At 33.2% G+C, this 13,256-nt stretch overlaps 1 protein-coding gene across 1 annotated transcript in view; it reads left to right on the forward strand.

Annotated features, from left to right (window-relative positions):
- The first annotated feature begins 871 nt into the window (after nt 1-871).
- Nucleotides 872-13,256, forward strand: part of LOC106659203 — a 17,181-nt gene continuing 4,796 nt past the window's right edge. The window contains exons 1-4 of the mRNA XM_014381619.2: nt 872-1,053; nt 1,208-1,373; nt 1,533-1,734; nt 1,812-2,092. Of these exons, the coding sequence (XP_014237105.2) occupies nt 980-1,053; nt 1,208-1,373; nt 1,533-1,734; nt 1,812-2,092 (723 nt within the window). The 5' untranslated portion in view covers nt 872-979. The remainder of the gene's footprint in view (nt 1,054-1,207; nt 1,374-1,532; nt 1,735-1,811; nt 2,093-13,256) is intronic.

The following is a 13,256-nucleotide window of genomic DNA, read 5'->3' on the forward strand; positions in this document are numbered from 1 at the left end:
GAATTTACTTTTATTACTATATTTATCTCTACATGTCAACAAATCTAAACTTGATGATAATATGATAAAATAAAATAATTATATGTGAACGAATCTAAATTTAAATAATAAAATAATAAAATAAAATATCTCTAAATGTTAATTATTAAATCTAAACTTGTGAAAAATAATAAATAGTAAAATAAAATGACTACATGTAATAACAAATTTAAGTTTATCTTGACTATAAATTTTAAAAAATGATCAAAGTTTGTAATATTAAATTTTTTATGTACTTACACAGTTTTCTCATAAAGTTTAATTGCTCCTAATGCTTCGGAAGTGAATAATAATGTCTCGGGATCCGGAATATTTGCGTAAAAATTTTCAAGCTCTAATCCGTTAGACATTTTGGATTAATCCTTTAGGTTAGAAGTGAACAGGTTACACGGCTCTGATATTTTCAACTGCTCGTCCGCACGGATGGAGAGAAATGGCTCGAGGTAGTGGTAGTGATTTGTTGGTTGCAGTTTATTATATGAAAATGACGATCGTACTGATCGTCTTTTTTCATTTAAAGAAATGACTATCAGTTGGCCCATTGCAGTCGAACTAAACATCAAATTATATATTATATATAAACTGCAAATACAATGAACGCTACAGGTGGCCACTGGCATGAAGCTGCAATATGTACGCAGGGGGCACGCCCAGCTTGTGAAACGGCGCTTTTGTAAATACACATACATACACAGGCTACTATAGTAACGACATAGTATAGTATGCATACACACTTAGTAATCTGTGTATGCGTATGTGTTTACAAAAGTTGCCGTTTCGCACGCTGCGTGCGTACACAGCTCCTTCAGCTCCCGGCGTGTGGACACTTCTGTATTCTTATTTTGGAGTCCAGACTTAGCAGTTTGCAATCCGTGCAGCAGTATCACAACTTTGATTGAATTTTTTTTCGTTCTTAATAAGGTTATTGTAATAAAAAAAAATGTCCTCACCTTTTGAAGAATTATTCACACCGAGTGATGTGATCGATGACTTTCAAAGCAATGATCCAACTGCGTAAGTTGATTTTTTATTTTTTTAAAATATATTTTCAGTTTTATATATACACTTATTTTCTGCACACATTTTAATGCACACATTATAATGTTTATGTGAATAATGTTCATTTCTGCACATATTATAATGTTTATGTGAATATGAATTTTTACAGAACTATAGTGGGTTATGTGGACCATATTTTAAGTAACGGTGGAACAATGACTGGTAATATCTACTACAAAATTGTCGTCAATAATGGAAATGGCAAAAGAATCCAAGTCATAGGATGGCAAGATAATGTCAACAAATTGGAAGAATTAAATCTAGTGAGCAATGACGTAAGTTTTTTCATGCATTTTTAAAACATTGTAAATACAATAGTTACATGTTTAGATTGATTGTTGCATTATAATAGATTCAAACGCATACACAGTCAGTGTGTTTATTACAATGAAATAGTTGTTATTATTTCTAATATTATTATTGTTTTATAACAGGTTGTAAAGGTGCAAAATGCAAGAGTGAAAATACCAAGAAACGCAGCCTACAACTCTGGAAGTGTACATTTTGAATTACAATTAGAAGAAGCCCAAACGCGAGTGACCCGTCTAGGATCACTTACTGCACCACCAAATGATGATGATAATCTACCTTTAATTTCACTAATTGATGCAGAGAATTTTATTAAAAAAGAAATACGTAAGTGATAACATTTGTTTCCCATTAAATTTATTTGTTTCAATATACTTGTACTATATACTATAAAAATTTTACAGGTATTCGAGGCTGGTTGAAAACCAATTTTGGTCATTTTGTACATCAACAGATGAATTTTTGGGTAGCTTCAATTTGTGATGATAATGGGAATAAATTAGAAGTAAAGAGTAATACCCAGATCACTGAACCTGAGCTGAATAAAGGAGATTTCGTTGAAATGAAGGGTGTCATCGAAAGCCAACCTCCTGGGCCTTTAATCTTGAACATAATTGGAAATATATCAATCAGTGAAATGGAACAACCAAAATCATTTGAACATTTACTATTAGCAACTAATTGTGTATAACGTTATTCTAATTTAATATTTTTCTTTCTACTTTATTTTAATTGATAAGTAATTAAGTTATTTATCTTTCTTAATCTTACTTAAATTTAATACATGATTGTGTATAATGTTATTCTAATTTGATAGCTTTCTTTCCATTTAATTTATTTCAATTAATTTCAATTAATAAGTTATTAATTTACTTAATTCTAAAAACTCTTTGAAAAAATGTTAACAAATAATATCTGATTATTGAAACAAATGTGTTAAAGTTTAATGTATACAACTTTATATTAATATACATATAAAATTGATATATATTGTAAATTAACAAAATAATGTAAAAAATCATGAAATAAATAGTGATTATGTAAAAAATTAATTAATTCATTTCTATAGACATATCCTCAAAGCATTAAACGAATTAAACGAACGAAATATACAGTAATGTAAAGTGAAGTGAAGCAATTTTATATTTCATTTATTACAATTTTTGTATTTTCGAGAAAAACGCGTATTAAGTTGATTGGGCCAGCCTAACTGAACCCAGTCGAGTTGAGATCTGAACCTAAGATATTTTAAGCTACTATGAGGTAGCTTTTGAACCATGTACTTATGAAATTGAAAGGCGCATCATAGCGATGACACGGGGCAAAAAATATGGACTTAAGTCGTTTTACCTTTCCACGCTTTGCACTTAAGTCCACTTTTGGTGGTCACACTTTTTTCCATATCAATAATTTCGCTTCGTTTGTCATCATTACCTCATTTAATGATTTTACATTGATAAAATAGCTCATTTAACGTTATACTGGTGTCAAATATCAAATCTTGCAACGAAAAAAGGCCAAACTGAAAATCGCTAAAATGGCTCCTCGCGTATCAAATTTACCAACCGTATAGTGAAATTTACAACATTCGAAGAGTGTGAGAGCTATTTGTATGTTTGAATATCATTTTCTTTCATTTTCAGATCAAAGTAGACTCTCTATAGCATTTTGCAGCTTGCAAAGGTGGACTTAAGTCGTTTTGCCTTTCCTCGTTTCTCATGAAATGGACTTAAGTCGTTATGCACAATGCTGAAACTAACGATAGAAGCTATACTCGTCTATTCTGACCCTTGCACCTTAAAGTAGACTCTAAATATAGACGTTTTTCATCATAAAATCGATTTCCAAAAAAATGGACTTAAGTCGTTATGCCTTTCCACCACAGATATACATTATATATATCGATATGGATGATGATCTATCTAGTCTATTAGCCTAGTCTAGTCTATTAGATAATCTATTAGTATGTAAGTGATATAATAAATGATATAATATTGCGATGATACCTTGCGAGCCGATCGATCGATCTAATATTCTACTCTCCTTATCTGTCGCTCGCTCGATCATGCGACGTCGATTATTATTACGTACATACATACACTTGCTTATTTTTGAAATAGGAATGTGGGTGAAAATCTTAAGAAAGACACATTGTATGCAATAAAACGATATATTTATTTTATCTCCCCCGTTCAGGAAACTGAAACTCTTTTCTCCAATCAATTGCTATATTATAAGAATTTCTGTACAGTTTTTTTCATTACACAGATTGTGTTTACTCGGGCATACCAATTGTTCATTGAGAATCGTCGTTTTGTCACCTAGTCTCCATATATCTGTATGTTTTATTATTATCATCTTATATATTACAATTCGAACTATTTCAAATTATACTATTCACACTGCTATATCGACTGAATTGAGCAGCGATCTAACGGAATCGGCCAATCACATCGCGAATAACTGGGTGACAAAATGGCGACTCCCAATTGAACGGAACTACTTTTTATTTATTGATTATATTCAAAGCATATACTAACCTTTTTAAAGAGAATAAATGGGATTATTATTTTTTACGTTTGATTTTAAGAGCCTCACATATAAATTGTCAGCAAACTTTTTAATATGAATGATGGTAGAAACCTCAAATCTACAAAATGCAACTTTGCATAATATCTTAATAATTATTAAAATCAAGCTATTCTAATAATTATAAGAACAAAGATACTGAATTAAATCTCATTTCTTATTATCTTTTAGAGATTTGCACTTGTTTATTTTTATCGGGTAGGTTATGGCCTCGTTCGAAGTAAATCTATTTAGAACATATAACATAATAGTTTTATTTCATTTTACTGTTGAAGGCAAGTATCGGACATTATAACAATTTAACGAATAATTTATTAAATGATATTAATTTTTTTATTTTCAACTGGCTCAAAATATCGAACGAATTATTTATTTATAACTTTATTTAGTAAATTATTCAATCTTGTTGGAATCGCTCTTATTAATTATGGTAAATATAGACATTTATTCGACATTGTAACCCAATCTCATCAAATTTTGGTCAATTTCTCCTCTAATGCTTTTAAAGCAATTGAAGCAAATTCGAATGTTCCAATCAACTTCTTGGGTGACAAGTTGTAAATTATTTCGACGGGCCTGGGCTATTTGACGAATTTCTTCGAGTTTTTCTCCAAAAATTCGTACCATATCTTGATGACGGAATCTTTTTTCACATGCATAACATGCATAAATTATTTTAACTGGCATATTGATCTTGTACGCTCTTATCTGTACAAATGTAAAATGTATTACTTCTATGCTCTCATATGCGTAAATATAGTTAAAATAAATAGTGTTCAACTATGCAGATAAAAAAAAACAATGATCAAGATGTGTAAGAGAAAATTTAAGATTTGACGCATGTGTATTTGAATACATTAGTAAAGCCTTATGCGGCTGATGTGTCTATTTGAATGCGAGATCGTTGTATCTAGCGTAAGTGTCGATGGCAGTCAGACCATGACTACTGTGTGAACAGCGCGTAATACTGCCTTTGCTGGGAAGAGATGCACAGACGGGCGCATATAATGCAGGAACAGCAAGACGTGCCTCTCGAAAGAGATTGTGCGTGGAGCAAACTATGACCGTAAGCTGGCATCGACGGCTGTGGCTTCTTGGCGGAAGCGATCACTGCCGCCAGCGGCGGCGCCCTGTCTGAGCTATGCCCCACGAGTGCCTCAGTACGAGCTCGACAGGTGCACCATATCATAGTTCACAAACCCGTAATGGGAACAAGCTGAGATGAGAACATGATGACTCTTCAATCACGTGAGCGAGCTTACATTAGTACGATCTGTGGCGATAACTGCAACCAGTTGACTTGCACGAAAGCTCATGGACCTACGGCCTGAACGCGAGTCGATAAGACGCGCGCGAAAAGTCGGGACGGGACGATTGCTGTAACGAGTGGCTATTAGCCCTTGGTCTGCTTGAACGACGAGCACGAAATGCATATCGTGAAAACTGCAGGATTATCACAAAAGACTCTATTTATCTTATCTTCTATGACGAGCTCGGCCATCAGGCTTTCGCCAATGTGTCGCGTTTACACACTGATACTAGAAAAAGTTATTATATAATTCCATGTAGCATTAAGCTTGCATCCAAACCAATAGCAATCTCACATGGGCTCGCCACGCTTTACTCATACGTCATAACAATATACCGTAAGACTCTTGAGCGTAATGTTGTGAGCTTTGAAAACGTTTAACCTGCTAACCTCGAATTAAGAAAACGTCGATATTTTAGACTGATGACAAACGTCTCCTTGTCCGATCGGATAGAGGCTCGTACGCGTTGTCCCGAGTTTCAGTCCTCGCAAAATAATAATTTTTTTCAGAGAAATAGAATAGTGTAGTGTAGTGTAGAATACAAGTGTATTTTTTAAGAAAATATATTTATAAAAAATATGTATTTTTTATGAATTTTTATGAGCAAAATAGAGAGGCAACATACTAATTGCGAAATAATATTTTTGAATTTTTATTTGACTGATTGGGTACATGAACAATTTTTTTGGAAAATAAAAAATAGTAATGATTTTTCCGCGAGTGAACACTATTTATTTACATTATACTCAAGCATATACTAACCTTTTTAACGAGAACAAATTGGATTACTCCTTCTTAAGTTTGGTTTTAAGAGTCTCAAGTCTAAATTTTCAGCAAACTTTTTAAAGGAAAAGATGATAAAAATCTCCAAAATGTACCTTTATCGTAAAAACTAAATAATTATTAGAGTCAAGCTACTTTATTAATTATTAGAATCAAGAATAATATCTTATTGAGTCTTTCGTAGTTGTGAGAGCTTTGCGTTTGTTAACTTTTATCGGCTAGGTTATGGTCTCGTTCGAAGTAAATATATTCAGAACATGTAACATAAGAATGTTATATTTATACATAAACACTCATAAACGTGGACAATTTTGCTGTTAAAGACTGTTTTTTTCTAAAAATTAAAATGACACATTTTTTAAAAAGCTTCAGGCATTGTCGATAAAAATCGTGTATTTGTTACAGCAGTCCGTATTCCAGGAAAATACATTATCGAATAATAATCTCGCCTTTTTCCAGTAGCTGAACATGCCCAGCTCAACAATTTTTTATGTTTATTCATTATTTATTACGCATATCATTATTACTCTTATGAAGGTTTATTTTATTTTTTTAATTACATTCAAAATATTTTTATCATAATTAAAAGCTTTTTTAGTCAATTAATTCTTAGCCATTTCTTTTACATAGTCATTCAATAACTTGTCGTTCCATCGTTCTTTCAGTTCCAATTTTAAAGACTTCAATGTTAACAATTTAACAGAATTTTTATCGTGTTTAAAGGTATTTACTTTGCATTTTTTATTTTTAACTGGCTCAAAATATCGAACGGATATTTTATCGATAGATGTTTCTTTTTTTAATTTATTAAATTTTGTGGTTATCGATGTTATTAATCCTGGTAAGTATGGAAATTTATCCGAAAAATTAGCCCAAACCAACTGATTTTTTTCGAAATGTTCTTCTACATTTTGAGTCGATTTGGTTGAAAGAGCATTAGTTGTTGAAGGGGTTGAAGAGATAGGATGCAGAAGTACTATTGAAGTCGGATCTATTGATTGAGATTGGGAAGTAATTGTGACTGTTGGTGATGAATCATTAGCAAGATTTGAGTTGGATGAAGATAAAAGAGATGTAGAGGGTGTCAAAGTTTGAATACGATTGGAGTTGTATTGAGAAGGACTAAAAGCCACAGGCGATGAAATACCAGCGTGATTCGAGAAAGACGGTGACAAAATAGTGGCTATAGGTGACGAAGTAGGTGAACGATTAGATTGGGATTGAGGGGAAAAGGTAATGCGATGAACTGTTGGAACCTACTGGACTTAACGGGAAAATGACTGGAGGTGAAGCAGAGCAGATTTGAGCACAGTTAGATGTTGAAGGAATCGTTGCAGTTTCTAATAAAGAATGAATATTAATTTGATTAGTCGTATCATGAAGTTGTGTACAAGGTGAGGAATTGAAAATCGTGGATTTTGCTTTGACTATTTGAAACTTAGAATTAGGTTGTGGTATTTGATCATTTTCCTTATCTGTTGCCACTTTTTAATCGCTGTAATAATTGAATGTTGGGATCAAAACAAATTATTATCAAACTCAAAATAAGATACAATTCTATGATTGAAACTTACACAACCATACGTAATTTTTTTTTCAATTCATTTTTTAAATCTTCATATAGATTCTTATGGTCAATTTGATGTAGGAATTCTTCTCTTAGAATTTTTTCAACTGCCAAGAGCGATAACTCGGATTTTCTTATGAATGATCTGATTATTTTAATTTTTTTCTCATCGTCATAATTGATAGCGTCATGATAGCGTTCAGGCATTATCTGCCAGTAGACATTACGACATTTTTCGTTTGAAATAAAAAAACAATTACGGATATCTTCGATTTTCATGAAACCATCCCTTAGAATGAACAATGAAAGTTATTATAGCTATACATTATTCAAAAATCTGATAAAATTAAGTTTCATAAAAAATAATAAGATTCATTCTTATTTAATATAATTACAGTATAATAAATTCGAAAATTAAGAAAGTTAGATGGATCTCGTGCAAAGGCATCTCCAAAAAGCTTCGAACGCCATTAAAATTGTTCAAAAATTCACCAATTGCTACTACGCCATTAGGATTTCGTCGCGCATCGGCATCCAACGCGATTTCAGCCAATTTTCGACAGTCTTCATTGGTGTCAATCGATGAATCAGGGTGAAATCGGAGATATTCACGTAATTTCACAAAAATATGCAGTATTTTGTTAAAATACGCAGCGTTTAATGAAGGCCTCGTATTCATTTTTAGTTCTGATTACGATTACTCGATTAGAAACTAAAAATACACTCCGAAAACGAAAAAACAATGGTTACCATGGGGATATAATAGGGAGAATAGAACCTTTTATTATTCGAATCATTAGAAATTAATGCATGTAATAGTCACAAAAATCTTTACCTTTCGTACCTGCTCTATAGCAAAACAACAGCCGAAAAAAGTATATTGATACTTCAGCGCTCAGATTAGCAAAAAGCTACTACAGCGATCAGAGCATCGAGAAGGTATTATAAAGCTCGATTATTCTCGATAATTTGTCGAAATTTTGAATAGACATTATCAATGTAACAGGGTATAGTTCTGGCTTATAATTTCCCCTTTTGAGGTAAATAGGGCAGATTTACTTTCAGAAAATGCCCGGGTAGCAAATCCATAAAAGATTATTAAAAAAACTAACACATACTGCTCGAGTCTTAAACCTATCGCAAAAGTTGGCTATCGATTTACTGAGCTATCCTGGGCCATCAGAATTATAAGAACGTGATTGGTACATTTTTTAAGGCGCCTAAATACCTGAATTTTTCACGCTATTTTTAAATTCTTTTTTAACTGACCATAACATTTGCTTTCATCGAAATTGCATGCAAATGTTGCCGATCGACTCGAACAGTAGATCATTCAACAAAAAAGTAATGGATATCGTAAAAAAAATTATTCAAAGTCAGACAGAAGTGCTGCCTGAGTCTTAGACCTATTGCATAAGCTGGCGATCAAGTTTTTAAAATATCCTCGGCCATCAGAATGAATGAAACGTGATTGTTATATTTTTTAAGACTCCGAGATACCTTAATTTTTCACACAATTTTCTAAAATTTTTTTTTAACTGCTAATAACATTTACTTTCATTGAAATTGCTTGCAAATGTTGGCAATCGACTCGAACAGTAGATCAGCCAACAAAAAAAAGGTCATAATCGATGAAAAGTTATTCAAAGTCAGACAGACGCGCTGCCTGAGTCGTGGACCTATTGCAAAAGCTGGCGATCAAGTTTTTAAAATATCCTAGGCCATCAGAATGAATAAAACGTGATTGTTATATTTTTTAAGACTCCGAGATACCTTAATTTTTCACCCAATTTTCTAAAATTTTTTTTTAACTGATAATAACATTTACTTTCATTGAAATTGCTTGCAAATGTTGGCGGTCGACTCGAACAGTAGATCATTCAACAAAAAAGTTATGATTATCGTTGAAAAATGATTCAAAGTCAGACAGAGGCGCTGCCTGAGTCGTGCACCTATTGCCAAAGCTGGCGATCAAGTTTTTGAAATATCCTAGGCCATCAGAATGAATAAAACATGATTGTTATATTTTTTAAGACTCCTAGATGCCTTAGTTTTTCACGCAATTTTCTAAAAATTCTTTTTAACTGATAATAACATTAACTTTCACCGAAATTGCTTGCAAATGTTGGTGATCGACTCGAACAGTAGATAAGCCAACAAAAAAAAGGTCATAATCGATGAAAAGTTATTCAAAGTCAGACAGACGCGCTGCCTGAGTCGTGGACCTATTGCAAAAGCTGGCGATCAAGTTTTTAAAATATCCTAGGCCATTAGAATGAATAAAACATGATCGTTATATTTTTAAAGACTCCTAGATGCCTTAATTTTTCACGCAATTTTCTAAAAATTCTTTTTAACTGATAATAACATTAACTTTCACCGAAATTGCTTGCAAATGTTGGTGATCGACTCGAACAGTAGATAAGCCAACAAAAAAAAGGTCATAATCGATGAAAAATTATTCAAAGTCAGACAGAAGCGCTGCCTAAGTCGTGGACCTATTGCAAAAGCTGGCGATCAAGTTTTTAAAATATCCCCGGCCATCACAATGAATAAAACATGATTGTTGTATTTTTTAAGACTTCTAGATGCCTTAATTTTTCACGCAATTTTCTAAAAATTCTTTTTAACTGATAATAACATTAATTTTCATTGAAATTGCTTGCAAATGTTCGCGATCGACTCGAACAGTAGATAAGCCAACAAAAAAAAGGTCATAATCGATGAAAAATTATTCAAGGTCAGACAGAAGCGCTGCCAGAGTTTCGGACCGGTTGCAAAAGCTGGCGATCAAGTTATTAAGCTATCCTAGGCCATCAGAATGAATAAAACATGAGTGTTATATTTTTTAAGACTTCTAGATGCCTTAATTTTTCACGCAATTTTCTAAAAATTCTTTTTAACTGATAATAACATTAACTTTCACCGAAATTGCTTGCAAATGTTGGTGATCGACTCGAACAGTAGATAAGCCAACAAAAAAAAGGTCATAATCGATGAAAAATTATTCAAAGTCAGACAGAAGCGCTGCAGAGTTTCGGACCTATTGCAAAAGCTGGCGATCAAGTTTTTAAAATATCCTAGGCCATTAGAATGAATGAAACGTGATTGTTATATTTTTTAAGACTCCGAGATACATTAATTTCTCACTTCATTTTCTATAATTCTTGTTTACCTGATAATCACATTCACTCCTATCGAAATTGCTTGCAAAGGTTGGCGATCGATTCGAACAGTTGATCGGCCAACCAAGAAATGAAGATTATCGTTAAAAAATTATTCAAAGTAACTAAGACGTGCTGCCTGAGTATTGGACCTATCGCAAAAGCTGGTGATCGATGTGTACATTCATCTCCATCCATCGCAATGTAGCAAACGCTGTCCTGATACGTTTCAAGACCCTTAGATATCATTATTTTTCATGGAATTTCCTCAAATTATTGTTTACCTCGAACAAACGTTCATTCTGATCGACATTACTTGAAAAGTGTATGCGATCGACTTGAAGGTTTGATTTGTCCACGATTTCAGTATTTTATGCGATAAAAATTCATTCAAAGTACCTCAGACCTAGGGCTTACATTTTTAAGACTCCGAGATATTTTTTTATTCATTAGAATTTTCTGAAAATCGCGTCTGCAATTAAGTGGTAGAGAAAAATTATATTCTATCATAACGCGTCTTCGTTATGTACTCTCTGTCAGAGTTTTGTGATCATATCAATCAATTTTATTTTATATTTTTTCTATTATTCAGCATCATGAAGATAAAATTACGCGAAATCATCCCATTTCTTGGGTTACAACTCTATTTTTTCATTATTTGTGTATAGCGAAAGACATCGGTTGCGTTGAATGATCGCGCGCGACGCTCAACTGGCGCAGAGGGGTTATGTCGGGTCACCGCAAAAGGACGAGACTTTAATAATTTTTTTCTTGAAAACGGCTCGCAGGATCGAGTACCGCCCATAAGGTTTTATGTTCAGGAGGTCAAAATCTACTACCAAAAAAATTTTCAGCCCATTTAACCGGGACCCACGGTGCCTTGTTAACTTCCCGGGGTCCTTTCCGCAGCTTTCCGATGGTGACATCAGATTTCCCATAATTTTCCATTTTCACCCGGAAAATTGTCATCCAACATTCAGAGCTCAATATCTCGAAAAACGCCACTTTTTTTGCTTTTTTTATGGTTTCAATCGAAAGATCTTTTTACATCGGGTATGGTAGTTTTCAGAGTGTATTTTTGGTGAAAACTAAGGAAAATACGGGAGGTTTTAGTTAGCGCTCGGTCGCTCAGAGCGATTTCCAGCTTTGCGTGGCTCGCTGTAACTTGTAACTCGCTCTTATGACATAGTGATTTGGCTGGAAAAATAAACAAACACATGTTTTCGATAGGAAATTTTGTCAGCTTTCTCATGGTGCAGTCGGATTTTCAGATAATTTACATATTCATTAGAAAAAGTAGAAAATAGACCTTCAAGTCCATTTTTTTTTGGTGAAAATGTAAATTATCGGAAAATCCGATTGCACCATGAGAAAGCTGACAAAATTTCCTATCGAAACTAAATGTTTAATAATTTTTCCAGCCAAATCACAATGTCATAAGAGCGAGTTACAAGTTACAGCGAGCCGCGCAAGGCTCGAAATCGCGCTGAGCGGCCGAGCGCTAACTAAAACCTCACGTATTTTCCTTAGTTTTCATCAAAAATACACTCTGAAAACTACCATACCCGATGTAAAAAGACCTCATCTGTCGATCGAAACGATAAAAAAAGCAAAAAAAGTGGTGTTTTTCGAGATATTGAGCTCTGAATGTTTGACGACAATTATCCGGGTGAAAATGGAAAATTGTGGGAAATCTAATATCCCCATCGGAAAGCTGAGGAAATTTCCTATCGAAATAACTAGTTAGTTATTTTTTTAAGGTGTGTTTTGATACTTTTACATCGAGTTAGAAATTAAGTGATTTGGCCAAAAAGTGCCGTGCGGCAGAGCGCTAGGACACTTCAGGAAATTTGCCCCATATATGGGTCAGATTCAGAATTTTTCAAATAAACCTGCGGGCGAGGTTCATGGATTTTCCTGAAATTTTGGTATGTTATAGTACATGATAAAAAAGTTCCAAAACCGAAATTTTAGACCCCCTCCTCCCTCCTACCCCCCTTCTCCCCTATAGACGTCCATTTTCTATCTATATTTTTTTTGAAGGCCTAAAGCTATTAAAAAATCTGAAAAAATTCATCAAGGTATTTTTTAACAATCCAAACGATCTTGAATTTTTTCAGATTTTTCGAGTGCTTCAGGCCTTCAGAAAAAATCATTGAAAATTTATATTATTTTATTTTCGGTGAAATGGTTCGATGTACCAGACCGGAGTATTTTTTTCTGAATTCTGACGTCAAAAAACGATTCCTTGAATTTTTTCAGAATTTTTCATTCATGTCCATTAAGCCTAGAGCTGAAAAACCGCTTTTTTTCACGAAAATAATTTTTTTAAGGCGATACGGAGCCTCAAAAAATCTGGAAAAATTTTTTTCTCATTTTGTTCATCAAAATAAATAATCTCAAATTTTTTCAGATTTTTTAATTGAAGGCGATAGC

This window comes from Trichogramma pretiosum, unplaced genomic scaffold, assembly GCF_000599845.2.
Source record: "Trichogramma pretiosum strain Unisexual culture from Peru unplaced genomic scaffold, Tpre_2.0 scaffold74, whole genome shotgun sequence".
NCBI classification, from domain to species: domain Eukaryota; kingdom Metazoa; phylum Arthropoda; class Insecta; order Hymenoptera; family Trichogrammatidae; genus Trichogramma; species Trichogramma pretiosum.